Here is a 16336-nt window from a genome sequence, read left to right as displayed (position 1 = left end):
CTCTGGTTTCTCTTTTTTAATGACTGTTCTTAGATGTTCTGCATTATCAAGATGAACTCACTGTGAAGTTATATGCTGTGTGGTAAAAATAACAATGTCATATCTCAGTTTGGTACCTGCATGTTTTAAACACAATGTGAGCCCTTAAATATTAATGTGTACCTCATTATCAGCAATTTTTAGTTTTCATGCAGAGCTACCAAAATTATCACAGTTGTGAAAGACATAACATTTAATTGCAGTCAACACAGCATTGGTTGATTCATATTGGATCTGCAACTGATGATATTTTTTTATTTCAGTTGATCAGATCACACTTTTTTGTTTCATCAGTTAACAGTTTAATCTAAAAAAATGTCTGAAAATATTGCAAAATGCCCCAGAACCCAAGGTGACAACTTCAAATAGCTTGTTTTGTCTGACCAGCAGTCCTAAACCAAATGACATTCAGTTTAAAATGAAAGAGCTACTACTCAATAGTAGAGCAGCAGATTTTCACATTTTGAATAAAAAATATCTTTTTATAGCTTGCTAAGTTGCATGTTGTGTGATCTCCGTGGGGTTCGATGTCTAGCTACCATGAATCCACGTGGGACAGATGAAACGATGTACTTCTGCAGCATTATTTGTATCACATGAAGGGAAAAATAGAATGAAATAAAATGTGTAGTTTAAATAAAACATTGATAGATTAATCGGTTCAGCTGATTAATCGCTGCCAATTGGACGTTGTACAAACTATCATTATGAGCGGAACTTGGCTCCAATAGACGCCAATTGCTGCGCAGCCTATACCGGTCACAAGGGGACATAAATCACCAATTGTAGCTGAAGAGGGGAGGGTTGTGTTGAATGATTGTCGGGTACGGCTCCAGGGAATGCGAGTCCCTTATGCTGTGTGATGTTGTATCCATATATTTATGTTCATTTTAGCATTCATATGGAGTTTTTGCCAGGACCATGACAGCTGGTCCAATGCTATTGGTGCTAGAGCGAAAGTCCTCATACTGGAGAGGCTGTAATGAGGAGGTTTTGCATGTAGTGCACATCACGTGGCACCAGAGGCCAGTCTGGTGCATCAGGCAGCTGAGCTGACTGCGAGGGGTGGGGAGAATGTTACAGGACCAGGGTACACAAATACTATCATACAGTATATACGCCGGTGAAATTCCAGGAAGGTATGAAAACATAGATGGCACCCAAGCCTAGTCTTCTGTTTTATCTCACACCCAAAAGAAAGCAAACTGAGCCCAGCATTTAAGGTACTCTTAGCAGTGTTTGGTAACCTGCCTTTCGTTGTTATATTTATTTCATTTCTTAACAAGATCTTTGGTAGACTGTTACACGGTTGAATCAGTATATGTACTGATCTCCAACTCTCTCTGTTGCTTAATTTAGAACAAATTAAAGATTTTCACTTTGAAATACTAAAGCGTTATCTTTCTGTTGATCACTGTCCAGAAAGCCTAATTGCTTCCACTCAGCTGCAATTAAGTAAAACAATAAAACATGAAAAAGTCAAAAGTATCAGACTTTTTATTGGTTCTTTGTTTGCAAATAATCTGCACAGATATTTCTCCCTGGTGTGAAAAGTCTTTTAGCCTTTCCTCTACCTGTGCATTTCTGTGTTGTCACTTTGTGTGTCTTGTTGTCTTTCTCTCTCTGTGGCTTGAAAGATGTTGATGCGGCAAACTCTGTCGTTCATTTACCTTCTCCTCTTGTCCTGACCGTGGAGATGAAATTACAGCTTCAGGCCCGTCAATTAGCCTTAATGATGTGGCCTCCTTGGACTGTCATCAGCACAACCGTTAAACCAGCTGCGTTTACTCTTCTGATAGTGTCACAGTCATTACCCAACCTCATATTCAATAGGGGTTTGGGGGATTGATTCACAAATACCAAAAATCGATTTTTGGATATTGTTAAGACAGTTAGGTTGATGGATGAAAAAAGCACAACTCAACTGCAGGAGCACAGTGCAGCACCTGCATGATGTAAGCAAGGGTTATCTTGTAGTTCAGGAGGCAGGAGCCTGGGTGCATTTTAGATTTAATCACTTATGAATTTGATTTGTATGATGAAGCATTTAATGGATATTTTGCAATAACAGACACAAAAACAACAAAAAATATGTGACCTGTGGTGTTGGTCAGTATATTACACTTCAATTTTATTAATCTCGTACAGACAGAAGACCATGACATACTTTCAAATGTATGCAGGGAACCTTTTTAATTAAAAAGCTGCATACTGGCTCCTATCTTTTTATTTTTCTGTTATGGCAGAAAGTTAACACCATGGCCAGTTAGCTTAAAGATTTACTCTATAGCATTTTCCAAAAAAAAAAAACAACAACAACATGCTCATACAGAAGTGATCCCTCTGTCATAACTTATGACCCACTCTCAGTGTGTGTTGGTATATATTCTGCAGAGACTCTGCTCTCTTCCTGTATTTTTTTTTATTTTATTTTGTCTGTGTTCACGACATTTATAGGTGTGTACCCCCACAGCACTCACTTAAGCACATGTTTACATGTTTAAATCATAAGCAACTGAATATGTTGAAGTGTCTTTCAGCAACATGATAATACTCTCTACACTACCTAAAGGTCTGGATGAGTCTTTTGGACAAATGCTTAAAGGTAAAAATTTACCCCCAGTATCCAGAAAGGAGCTTTGTAGATGAGGGAGACTGTGCACTGTCTTGACTGGACTGGTGAAGGAAATCATGGAGGCGTTGAAGTAGACTAATCTGTTATTAGCTGAGTGACGTCAGGGTCTGGTCAGCACTGCATGGACAGGGATCAGAGCCAGGTGTCAGCAGATAGGCCTTACAACTGACCTGTCTTAACTGTGTACAAAGCACTGAGGAAACTGAGACTTCTCTGATTGATGTTTGATTCTAGGATTTACTATAAAAACTAAGATTCACTGGTCTTTTTATGTAATTTTTATGTAGCTTGTTTCCTGGCAGTAACAAAGATTGTTACTCAAAATGTATTTCTCTTCATCTTGTTTTGTTTGCAGGTCATTTGGTGAGGATTGCCAAAGCTTTTAGGTGGAGGAGTGGCAGAGAGCGCCACCCAGGCGTGCAGAGTGGGACTGCATCCCGCCTCACAACCAACAACCAGCTTCCTGAAGCGCTGCTGCTGCTGCCAGATGGACTGCGCACTCTGAGAGCAGAGCGAGCCAGGCCACAGAAACCAACCGAGGAGAGGAGCCGGGGGGAGAGCGCCCACCGGAGCAGGAAAGGGAGGGCATTGTTCGGTAGGGAGAGGAGAGGACAAGGGGCTCTACGATGTCGTCAAACAGGACCCAGAACCCCCATGGACTGAAACAGATAGGCCTGGACCAGATATGGGACGACCTGCGGGCTGGCATCCAGCAGGTGTACACACGGCAAAGCATGGCCAAGTCGCGCTACATGGAACTCTACACGTATCCTGTCAGTTTGGGGAGGTTGATGCTGTGAGGCTGTGATTGGGGGTTTGAATGTTGGCTGGATTTTTGGGTGGAATGATTACATTACTTTACAAAACACGTGTTTAATACAAATATTAGACGTTTTTTTTTTAAATACATATAAAGTTTTAAAGTTTGCACTTGGTTCAGTGGCACGTTCAGTGTGACAGCGGCATTCCTGTAATATAGTAAACAAGCCAACTGTGCTGACGATGGATGGGAAATGTGCAAGACCATTTTTTACAACACTAGATATCAAACAAAAGACTGTCGTATTAAGCTGCCGTGAGCTGTAAATTCACCATCTCTAAGCAGAAGAAAGAAGATAATGTTATTTTGGAGCTTTACTGTGCAAAGTGTCATCTCCTCTGTGCTGCTGCATCTTGTCTGTACCAAAGACTATCATGAAAGTCAAGAGCGTTCACTCAACACTCTTAGGAACAAAACGTCCCAAAAAGTACACTGAATAGCCAAAAACATACAATCAAAACAAATGCTGGACTTTAAGCAATCTCAGTCGACTGAGGGGTCTCCAACTGATTATTAGATTCTTTGACTTTCAGGGGACAGCCCTAGTTTCTAGATATTGTGACTAGAGGAACATACATTTAACACACACAGACATTAAGACACTCTTGTCTGATATTTTGACCAAACAATTGAGAGAATTATTGGCAAATTAACTGAACCACATTCAAGTCTAATCTTTAAAAACAAAATGTAAACAATCAAATGTTTTTTAGTTATTTACTGTATTTAGTCTGTAATTTATTTACAGTGATGCTGGGTTTAAAGGGTCTTTCACCACCCTAGACCTATAATAATACCTTGATATCGGATGCCAACATGGCACCTATTCAGTTAAATGGAGTTTCTCGTCTGGCACATGTGCCAAAAAAAAGTTTCTAGCTTCCAGGTTTACTTCCACAGTTTTCGGCCCTCTTAATATGCGCACTAGTGTTTCCCGCTAGCCCCACCGCAACTTCCTCCTCGGCCCGTACACTTAATGTTGTGATGACATCACAGACTTTCAAGTAGTTTTTCTCTGCTCGAGGAAAGTTTTACAAGTATTGGAACTTCATGGATCAAAAATTCATAATAGAAAGAGTAGCAGTTGACTTTGTTTGCAGTCCGAGGCGTCCTGTCAACAGTTTAACTGATGTCTCTTTTACAATAGTGGTCTACGGGGAAAATGCTTTTTGGGCTGCAGGGGATTGTTTTTTGCTGCAATACTGCGAGTGGCAACTGGGAAAAATTGGAAGCTAGGCTGAGCTACTTTCCTGGGGGCCCGGTCATTGTGGTGTGGGAAGTGTTTGCAGATAAACAGTGTTAAAGCGCCTTCCATGACTCTGCCTCCTAGAGCTCCCTATCTCCTAGAGCTCCCTACCTGTACTGTGAGCAAACATCCACTGGATGGCATGAAATGAAGTGATTTGCATTGTTTGGCGGATTTTGCACACGCCCCACATCCTGGTGATACAGGAAAATTGGTAATATCCCTTTAATGTTTGCCAAATTTTGACATTTGTTTAGTCAGTAGCCACCCTCTCTGTATGTTTTAGTGTAGTTTATGCACTGGCTTGCTAATTCCTTCTTCCTGAAACACAAACCTCTTTTATAGCTTTTTGCCAAGGTAATGAGTTGCAACCAAAGAATGCCCAGTCGGCCAGAGTCCTGAAAACAGGAAACAAACCTTTGCTTCAAAATACCTTCTACATTATCACTGATCTCAGGAGGTCTTGATCAAAATCTATTTTGTTCATGAAAAAGGGAGGTTGAACTGATTTTTCAGCAACCAGACCTAATTAATCACTCTCTAAACATGCAAACGCCACAGAATACACAGTGTGCATTATGTGAGTGTAAAGGACACAAAGAGATGAGTTTCTCTGTGGGCACATTTTGTTGTTTGACAACCTCGCTTCCTGTTACGCACCTTTCCAGTACTACAGGATGTCATTGTTTCCCTGAAGTACAAAATGCACCCAGTCATATAATCTCAGAACTGTAATCCTATCCTGCCAGGCAGAAAGAACAGCACTAATTTGAACTTTATACAAACGACAGTATATTGAATGACATGTTGGCCTTTCAGAGCTTTTTGTCTCCATGTCTGCATCACAGGTCACTAATTATAGCAAGCTTTGATGTAGTTACAGTGTGATGCACTCTACGAAAGAGAGAGTAGAGTAAATAGTTCCTTTTCTTATTTTGTTTTATGTAAAGGTCAGCTGCATTTCAGAATTTAAGCTTTATTTAATATCTTTTTTTCTTTTTCTTCTTTTTTTTACGTGTAGTGTCCCTGTGTTTATTCCTTAATCCTTTCCACAGACATGTATATAACTATTGTACCAGCGTCCACCAGTCCAGCCAGGGCAGGGGCTCCGTGCCTCCTGCCAAGCCCTCCAAAAAGTCCACGACTCCAGGTGGGGCTCAGTTTGTAGGCCTGGAGCTCTACAAGCGACTCAAAGAGTTCCTGAAGAATTATTTGACCAGCCTGCTCAAGGTGAGTTCACACACTTCAGAAGACCTCAACACTGGGATGTTAACACTGATATGTTTTGTATAGTTTTCAGACCAACACAGATGTACCAATAATCTCTTCCTGTCTATGTTTTGTCTTTCTCCTCCTCTCCTGGTTTTTACCCCAGGATGGCGAGGATCTTATGGACGAGTGTGTGTTGAAGTTTTACACCCAGCAGTGGGAGGATTACCGTTTCTCTAGTAAGGTCCTCAATGGGATCTGCGCCTACCTCAACCGCCACTGGGTCAGACGAGAGTGTGATGAGGGACGCAAGGGAATCTATGAGATATATTCGGTATGTCTAATATCTGTTTCTGTCTTACTGTCAGTGCTCAACAGATGCTTGTGAGGCATGCTGGTCACAGAGCTGCAACAATTAGTTTATTAATCAATTTGTTGATTGATGGAAAGTGAATTGGCAACTATTTTGATAAACGAGTAATAGTTTTTGTAATTTTCTTTTTAGTTAAGAAAATTGGCAGGTTTCATGCTTCTTTGATACTTTTCTGTGTCATACATGATAATAAACTGAATAGCCTTGGACTTTTGGACTGTTTGTCAGATAAAACCATGCAATTTGAAGATGGCACCTTGGGCTCTGGGAAATTACTGACAAAATGATTAATTGAGAAAATAATGGGCAGATAAACTGATAATGAAAATAAGTGTTAGTTGCAGCCCCAGTCACAGTAGAGGTTAAGTAAATGCTCAAGGTGTAATTGGATCTAAACAGATATTTTTAGCTTCTAATCTGAATGCTTAACCATGCTGTTTGAAAGATGTGAAATGCATATTTTGTGTTGTTACTAAGCATAAAAGATGCTAACAACCATCCAAAGTTGCTGTGCATCTCTCTGTACTTCTTATGTAATAGTTTTGCAGTGTAGAGTAAAAAGAAATTCAGAGTTGTAACATAACAAGAGTGAGTTCGCAGTAGCTGCAACCTTCATGCCAAATTTCAGCCCCCGAAGGCAAAAAACTGTAGCCTCAAAATATTGGGGAAATTTTGGCAACTAACTGACTGACAGAGTGAGCTGTAGAGCTGCTGGTCACAGCTAAAAACAGCCCACTGGGAACTACAAAGTCAACTTCAGCTGCCTTTAAACATTTGCTGTTTCCTTCCTAGAGAACAGACTAGCTAACATGTTTGACTTGTACCTTTGTTAGTAGTGCTACACTTATACACTCACAGATAATATGAAAGGATTAGCTGATTGACATTACAGGTCTGATCTGTTGAAATACTGGATCTAATATCTGTGTGAGGAATTTGTCTCCCGCAAATTATTCATTATTATGGAAACACAAAGTTCAGATGATATACTGTTGACAGAAGAGAAGGAATTTTAAAATAAAAGTCCTCTGTCTTGTGGATTGTATATTTCTGAGAGCTGACGCTTGCCCAATATTTTATGGTCATCACAAAACTAATGTTTCAAGTTTGTGTGGAAACAGCGTCAATTTAAAAGTGATTTCACCAGAATTTAAAGAGTATTTAAGAATACAGATTGAGGCCTGTGTGATTTTTCAGTTTTGACCAGTGCCCTGCCTCCAAGGATTCTCCCTGCAAGACCTTAAAAGTCAATTAAAACTCATTTAATTTGGGCTGATATGGATCATGCTGAATAAAGGGACCGGAGACTTGTTACTAACATGCAGCCTAAACTCTTGACCTTTTGTTGACCTTCTCAATCTTCTCTCCTCTCCTGCACTGCTGTTTCCTCCCAGCTGGCACTTGTGACCTGGAGGGAGTGTTTATTCCGACCCCTCAACAAACAGGTGTGTTTTTATAGGAGTAGAGTGAGAAATACCAAAGATTCAAACAGTGTGATCTTGTCTTTGTCAATTACGTTTATGTGTCCTAAATTTACCTGCAAACCTTTTTACGTCAGCCTTATTTTTTTGCCACTGTACAAATAATTAACAAGAGTTAAACAACTCTGTTTTTCAGGTAACAAACGCGGTCCTGAAGCTGATAGAGAGAGAGAGGAATGGGGAAACCATTAACACCAGACTGATCAGCGGTGTGGTCCAGTCTTATGGTAGGTCAATAAGTACAGTGACGAAATAAAGACAAAGAGCCTGCTGTTCTTGGCAGACATTAAATAAAGCAGGAAGGCATATACTTGTAAATTTGATGTCCATAAGTACAAACAGTGAAGATTCATAGCAACTCCTAACAGAGTATTTTTTTATTTATTTTTATTATTATTATTATTGGCCCTTCATGAAAGTGTTAGCCACCACAGCTCTTCATTGAGACAGAGATTTTAGAGTAAATTACTTTGAACTGAAAATATGATTGAATAAATAAAGTGAGAAGCTAAAAAAAAACTCAGGAGAGGAGGTCACACCCATATTCTTACCTTAACCACACCGAACCTTTTCCAAAACTAAACACCTTAAAGGGATGGTTTGGGGTTTTTTGAAGTGAACTTCTCCATAATCAGTGTATTACCTGCAGTAGACGGCAGTTGACACGTCCCCACTATGGAAAAGCATGCAGGAGCGCTGACAAAGAAGCTAAGCAGTGTACTGCTGTGGATGGGGGCAGCAGCAAAAAGTACATCAGCCACTTAAAAAAATCAGTATCACTTTAACTGTACGTTACATTTAGAATGTTTTTACTGCTTTAACTTGCCATCAAGCATTTTTCTTTCCATAGTCTCTACTAAAGTTCTTCTCCTCTATACTCTGGTTCATTAAGGTGTCCTCTTGTCTCCCCAGTAAACAACTCCTTGTCGCTGTCATAATCACAAATATTGTTGCCTCTGCGCCGGCAATACATGTGGCTGGAGGCATTATGTTTTTGGGTCGTCGTGCGTCCCATTCGCCGTGATGAATTTTTTCCAAATTTGACACAACTGTCGACTTGAACTCAAAGATGAACTGATGAGAATTTGATGAAATGTATTTGGCCGAAACTCAAGAATGCATGTGCTTATTATGTCAAAATTTCTCACAAATGTCCAATAGGATAAAATTATGAAGTAATGACATTTCATGTCCAAAAGGTCAAAGGTCAGCTTCACTGTGACAAAAACATTTTTCTGGTCATTACTCAATGTCATACCTCAGGAACAGAAGGGGAGACATTTGGTCAGATACTAAATAGGTGACACTAATATGGAAGTTCTACGATCCAGAAAATGTAGTGCCAAAGGAAAGGTCTGTCTAATGGCAAGGTAAAGTGGTGAAAATACTCTTGCTATAGTGCAGACTTACTGGTATTGATTTTTTAGATGGGACTGTATTTCAGGGGGCTAACATACGTTTCGCTTCTGACCTTTTTCACAGCAGTACATTGCTTAGCTTCTTTATCAGCACTCCTGCTGCTTCTACAAACTAGGAGCGTGCCAACCGCCATCAGCTGTAGGTAATACACTGAATATAGATAGAATAAGTACCTCATACAACCCCACCTCTAAAAATCCAAACTATCCCTTTAACGCTAACGTAACTATTTAAAACTTTATACCTAATCTTAACTATCTCAAGGCTTAAATCTAAACAGTCATCTTTAACCTCGTACCTGAGGGCAACCTGGTTGGGAAGAGCAGTTTCAGAGCTTCTGTGTATATCCCTGAAGGGTCATCATTTCGGCTTTCTCTAGCTGTGATCATAAATATGTCTGTCGTCAGTCATCATTCAGTGGAGACAATGATATCTGGTTTGATTTGAGGCCTGTACTGTCCTGATGGATCTCAAAAAACTATACTGAAAGAAATACAATATATATACAAGTTAAATGATTTTGTTTGGCAAAGCTATGAGATGATGTCTAACCTGACTTGATCAGCTGAAAATATATTTTAATGCTACAGTAAGTTTTATTGTAAATTGTTAATGAGATGTTGGATATCATTAGATACAAAGTCAAGTCCAGGTGTGGAGGCGTATTTCCCCCAAGTTATCTTTTTTAAGACAGCACATATTTAGAAATGGAGCTTTAAGTGTTATTTAGTTTTTCCTCTTGACCATGAAATTATTGCACATCCAACTTAAAGATTTAATCTCATTCAGTAGCTGTGAACATAATATCACAGGGTTCTGAGGAGTTGTGACACCTCACATTAATACCTGTCCTCCATCTCCAGTTGAGCTGGGTCTGAACGAGGAGGATGCCTTCGCCAAAGGCCCCACGCTGTCTGTGTATAAAGAGTACTTTGAATGTCAGTTCCTCACTGACACCGAACGGTTCTACACACGTGAGAGCACAGAGTTCCTGCAGCAGAACCCCGTCACCGAGTACATGAAGAAGGTACATGGTCTTTCCACTTCAGCTACACACAGTTATGGATGGATGGATGGATGGACTCAACACGGCAGATTTTATGCAAGCGTTATTTGTTCTGCTGCTTATAAAACTGCCCTCAGTGTAACATTTAAACTGTGAGTGCAGGTGAATATGTCGTCATAATAAAGAAATGACTATTTTTTTTCTTTTTCCCACAGGCGGAGGCTCGTCTGCTGGAGGAGCAGCGGCGTGTGCAGGTTTACCTCCATGAATCTACTCAGGATGAGCTGGCCAGGAAGTGTGAGCAGGTCCTCATAGAGAAACACCTGGAGATCTTCCACACTGAGTTCCAGAACCTTCTGGATGCTGACAAGAATGAAGGTAAACCTGCAATTTTTATTTTAGTGCCCGTGTCATCACATTGTTGTATACCTTAGATTGAACCGCAACATCAGTTTCTTTGTTTTCTTCGAATACCGTGGTTACAGGCACTTTCAGGAAAGTGGTATCTGTGGCAGCTCCAGATTGTTTGCAAGACATATAAGCAGCTAACATTACATGGAGCAAATGATGGACTCTCTCTCCACGACGGATGCTAACACCGTCTGGGCCTCGCTGTTATGACATACCTACTTTTCAATGATCACAACTTTGTTTTCTTTTTAGAAACCAAGTGGCTGATGTTTAATTCATTCATTCATTTCCCTAATTCATTAAGTCATTCATTTGTCTCTCCCTTGTTGTCCTCCTAATCTAACGCTGAGGGAGGTGTGTTTGGAGCCAGCAATCTGCTGTAGCTTTGCTAACCTCCAAGTCTGCCCATTTTAGCGGTCCAATCAAATGCGAAGGATTTGATTAAATCTCTCTTGGAACTCTATACCGATATTATAAATATTCCATTTCAGTGGGATATACGTCACAGCACAGAAGCTAAAGATGCTCTCACTTCTGTTTCACTGGGACTTCAAGTAGCTACAGATGATCTAATCAGCCCCAGGTGACTTGTCATTTAAATCAGTGAAAGCTACAGTCACTGCTGGCTAGAAAAAGAAGCCCGCTACCTGAATGATTTCTACGTTCAGTACTAAAAGAGAATGAGGGGATATAAAAGATCTGATGAGAAATTTGTGAGCTCTAGTGTGTAACAGGTACCAGATCGATACTGAAACTGGTGCCCAACCCTGCTGCTGTGTATGAATTTACAGCTTACTGTTAATAATGGAGTGAATTTGAAAATGATACAATTTGTGTAATCGCTACATACATTATTATCTTTTTTAGTAAAAATGAAAAATCAGCAAAAAGGTCTCAGCCCAGTTAAACAGTACATTCTTGCTTAACAACACACTACATTGTATTTAAAAGGACTTTTTTGACTTGACTATTATTGATATTGAGTAAACTTCTCTCTCATGCTGTTGTCCCTCTGTCTCTTCTCTTAGACCTGGGCCGGATGTACAACCTGGTGTCGCGGATCACAGACGGTCTTGGTGAACTGAAGAAACTTCTAGAGACTCACATCCACAACCAGGGCCTGGCTGCCATTGAGAAGTGTGGAGAGGCAGCACTCAACGTATGGGCCACTTTTTCACATCTCACTCATAGTTTTCTTTAACATGTCAACTGACAAGATTCACTGATCCAGACCTTGTTCAGTGTGGACATAGACAGTTTATTTCTTGTCAGTTAACAATAAGAATAGGAGGCAGTAGATAGAATGTGTCAGGGATTGTTATTTTCTCTTTTCTGGTGCCATGTATGCGTAGGAATTTGTTTTGTTAACATTTTTGCAAAAGAATTACAAAAAAACCTGGTGCAGGTACGTAATCGCAAAGCATTTTTTGCAGTCGCACGGCTGTGAAAGCAGTGTTTTATAGCTGAGTGAAGCAGTGACAGTGCAGTGAAGCACCAAGAACAAACACAAGCTCAGTGTTGTTATGTCTACCAGGCTGATTGCTGCCCTTTCTCCCTAGAGGGACAATGATTAGTATTTTTAATACGAAATACATTTTTTGGGAAAAAAAGATGTTCTGATCAGCCACATTATCAGTATATGCTGCACTACTAAGGTATGAGTAGTAGAAATGTAAAAGGTGAAGCTAGAACTGTTTTTTAATGAAGAATAATGCAGGGAAGTCAAGCAAATACATTGTGATAGAACCAAACGTGTGTGTGTGTGTTTCATCCAGGACCCCAAAGTGTATGTCCAGACCACCCTGGATGTCCATAAGAAGTACAACGCCTTGGTCATGTCTGCCTTCAACAACGACGCTGGCTTCGTAGCAGCACTCGATAAGGTCAGAAATTCCTCTGTGAGGTCAACTTCTGATCTGCCCGTGAGATCTCTGACAAGTCAAAATATCTGTGGGCTTCACTGTAGGACTGGGACGATAAGCGATTATCTGCCTATTCAGTACTTTTTTTTCTTTTCTTTTCTTTTTTTTTTTCCTTTTTTAATGTATCCGATGTCATGTTACTCGCAGATTATCACTTAAAAAGCAAACCGTCTTTCCATCTCCACATTTGAATTATATTGATTTAGGCATTAAAACGTTGATTTAGAAATTATAAGAAGAGAAATCCCAATACTTGAGTGAGTGTTGTTTTCCCCACCCCTACTTCACTGTAACTTTGTCATTTTTGCAGATCTAAATCTAACATGTTGGCCTGTTTTTCCACAGGCCTGTGGTCGATTCATCAACAACAATGCCGTCACCAGGATGGCTCAGTCGTCCAGCAAATCTCCTGAGCTGCTGGCCAGATACTGCGATTCTTTATTGAAGAAGAGGTCAGTGATATTGTGTGCGTGTGCGTGTGTGCACCTGAATTACAAACGGGATTGCAGTTCTTCAGCTGTCAGAAACATTTAGGGCTTGTTGTCATTTGATTTTTAAAAAATATTAGGATGTTGAACAAAGTTAAATTCTGTAGTTTGGTCATTCTGTGTCAAATCAGGATTTTGTTCAAACTTCCTGTTTGTTCTATGCAAGACCAAAAAATAAGTTCTGTAAAATATTTTGGCTGAACTCTGAATTGCATAATTTTTTTCCACCGGGAATGTTTTCATTTTCACCTCCTAAAAAATGACTTGGACTGAAGTTATTTTCAGGGTTCAATATTCGATATACTGCAAGTATAACAAGCCATGGTTGCAGTTTTTTGCTTTTTTGATATGCCAAAATGGGGATGTACACCGTTTTGTCTGGTTGCCCCCACCGGATTCATGGCAGTAGGAGTTTTATGTCTGAAGATACTGAAGCCCAAAAAATGACCTCCTGTCTGAGAATTTTTTTTTTTTTTTTTTTTTTTTTTCAGGGGAAAATAACATTTCCAAAAATTCAAAAATTACGACATTACCTGTGGCAAAAAAAAAAGAAGTAATTCTTAGAATTCTGCCAAAATATTTTACAAACAGGGTTCCCATGGTCATGGAAAACCTGAAAAAGTCATAAAATTACATTTTCACATCACATTTTCCAGGCCTGGAAAAGTTATGGATTTAGTCAAAAATAATTGAAAGTTTTGGAAAAGTTAAGAGTTTTGTTGTGTGTGATAGAATTATTAGAGTCATCTTCTGTGGATAACTTTCCACGGAATGGAACATAACGACAGATTTATTTTCTGTGGCTGCTATAGGCAGCATAGCTCTGATATGTATCGATGTGATGTTTTGTTTACCATCATGCAAGTTTCTCCATTTTCTTCCCACCTGCTGTCTCTCTCTTTATGTATGCCTGCTAGCTGAAATTCTGTTTGATTGTGACATGGTTTGGAAAAATGTCAGGCATGTGGGGCAAAAAAAAATGTTATTATGGTTTGTTGAAAATTCATGGAAAAGTTTTGAAATTTTGTCCATGAAAATGTGTGGGAACTGCGAACAAAATGTTTTTGTGTTTTTGGTTTCAAATAACACAAAGTTCAAACAAAACCTAAAATGTAATCAAAAATCTCTGATTTTCTAGTTGACATAACAATATCCACTCAAGGTTTTCATCCTGGGACTGTTGTATGCATACTCAACCTCCTCAGTTGCTCTTCCTGAGGTTTCTACCGTCCCCCCCCCCCCCCCCCCATATTCAGCCTCAAAATAAACCTGAAAAGCTGGAAATCAGAACGAAAGTACAGAGAGTTGTTACATTGAGATGATGCACCGTCTCATCTAGTTGCATTGGTGTGAACTGGCAGGTTAATAGAATGTTGCAGAACGGAGCATTGCAAGTAGTTGCCTGTTTCAGCTCGTCTCGTTGCAAATCTTTTGTCTGAACTGGGCTTAAGTCCAACACAGACACAAAGTCCTAAAAGTGCTCAGAATAATATAAAGTTTAAAAACATCTGCAGTTTCATGATATCTGAGTAAACTTGATCTGCTGATAGACAGTAAGCGGACTTTGAGTCTAGAATTGTTTTTATAAACTTCTGTGTCAACTTTTGTAGTTTAGTAGCTGATTGTTTAAGGATTTGAAGAGGTACTGATTTATTCATAGCACACACACTGCAGCACCTGTGTTTTCTCTTGAAAAAAAAAAAAGTTATTCTGAGCTGTCCTCACCACCTAAGGCAGAGTGAAATATAAACTCTTATTGTTTTTTTCTACAGCTCTAAAAACCCAGAGGAGGCAGAACTGGAGGACACACTCAACCAAGTGGTGAGATACTTTGACCCGTGTGTTTGCACAAATGTACACATACACAGTGCACAAATGTACACATACACAGCAGCAGTTGCACTGGAAATATACCACCATAACTACTGACCTAGTTACTTGTGTTTTATTAGTTGTAGGCAGGCACAGAACTGTAGTAGGACATCTGCAGTACAAAACAGTTGCTTTTGTTTCGTACAAGAGACCAGCCATTAAACAAATTAGCAGAAAATGTGTATATCAGCACTTTTGTTTTTTCTAAGTACTAGTGTACTTTTTTTTCCCCTTTGCTCCAGTTACTGTGTAATTAAAGAATTTCAGAACTAGGATGATGGTATTCGAAGGGATATTGTCACCATTTTATCGTAGTAATTGGTCCTTATTATTGCATCTCTTAGATAAATGAAAAAATATAAAATGTATTCAAAGGGATGGGAGGTTTTAAACATTTTGAAGGTCCAGTGTGTAGGACTTTGTGGGCTGGAGTATAATAACGCCTCAAAAAAGAATAGTTGTGTTTTCGTTAACTTAGAATGAGCCATTTATATCTACATAGGGAGCAGGTCATCACCTTGAGAAGGTATAGCCGCAGCAGGAGGAGCTACGTTACTACCCATTAGCTACATGACTCGCCCACCTTAACCTACAAGTCAACATGCAATCAGTCCCCTTCCCCTCTCTGCCAGATGAAAATGCTAAGTTAGCTATTAGCTAGCTATGAAGTATTGCATTAAAAGAGAGGAGGTCAGGGTAAGGGTAATGGTAAAGGTTACACCTCATTACTTCTAAAGTGAATCAAGTCTTCATGTGTAAGGAATTATTGATACTTTTGACCTGATATTTATTTACTATATTGTGGCGTTTAGCACAGTTCAGATAACCATTGTGGTGGTAGGTTTGTCTTGTACTAGTGATGGGTGTGGTTTGTAGGGGCATGTTGTGTACACTACAAATTGAATGTGTCTGCAGCTATACATGTCTTTCTTGTCTATGGAGATTGCCATGTTGCACCATTGTTTCTACAGTAACCTAGAACGGACAAACCAGACAGTGGCTCTAGATAGAGCCATTAACAAAAATACACTGACGCCTGTGTTTGTGTATTACATGCTGTATACAGTATGTGCAGCTTTAGTGCAGTACGGTACAAAAAGGTGCACTCAGGTTAGAAGTACATCAAGACTGATGTTTCTTTCCTTCTCTCAGATGGTTGTGTTCAAGTACATCGAGGACAAAGATGTTTTCCAAAAGTTTTACGCTAAGATGCTTGCCAAGCGTCTGGTCCACCAGAACAGCGCCAGCGATGACGCGGAGGCCAGCATGATCTCCAAACTCAAGGTATGACTCGCACCAGCCCAGTGCTCCGTCACACACTGACAAACTGCAGAGAGCTCACACAGCCTGCGTGTGCATGAAAACATCCACATTACCACTAAACTGTCAGTTTGTGCATCCTCAGAACCTCACAC

At 39.8% G+C, this 16336-nt stretch overlaps 1 protein-coding gene across 1 annotated transcript in view; it reads left to right on the top strand.

The window, feature by feature from the left end:
• Window positions 1–16336, top strand: part of LOC117264677 (cullin-1) — a 36960-nt gene that overhangs the window by 13669 nt on the left and 6955 nt on the right. The window contains exons 2-13 of the mRNA XM_033638831.2: window positions 3030–3440; window positions 5796–5970; window positions 6116–6283; window positions 7717–7767; window positions 7940–8030; window positions 10086–10249; window positions 10444–10606; window positions 11668–11798; window positions 12415–12522; window positions 12907–13013; window positions 14822–14870; window positions 16074–16205. Of these exons, the coding sequence (XP_033494722.1) occupies window positions 3301–3440; window positions 5796–5970; window positions 6116–6283; window positions 7717–7767; window positions 7940–8030; window positions 10086–10249; window positions 10444–10606; window positions 11668–11798; window positions 12415–12522; window positions 12907–13013; window positions 14822–14870; window positions 16074–16205 (1479 nt within the window). The 5' untranslated portion in view covers window positions 3030–3300. The remainder of the gene's footprint in view (window positions 1–3029; window positions 3441–5795; window positions 5971–6115; window positions 6284–7716; window positions 7768–7939; window positions 8031–10085; window positions 10250–10443; window positions 10607–11667; window positions 11799–12414; window positions 12523–12906; window positions 13014–14821; window positions 14871–16073; window positions 16206–16336) is intronic.

Source organism: Epinephelus lanceolatus, chromosome 20 (assembly GCF_041903045.1).
Source record: "Epinephelus lanceolatus isolate andai-2023 chromosome 20, ASM4190304v1, whole genome shotgun sequence".
Lineage (NCBI taxonomy): Eukaryota > Metazoa > Chordata > Actinopteri > Perciformes > Serranidae > Epinephelus > Epinephelus lanceolatus.
This window is presented reverse-complemented; position numbering and strand designations above follow the sequence as displayed.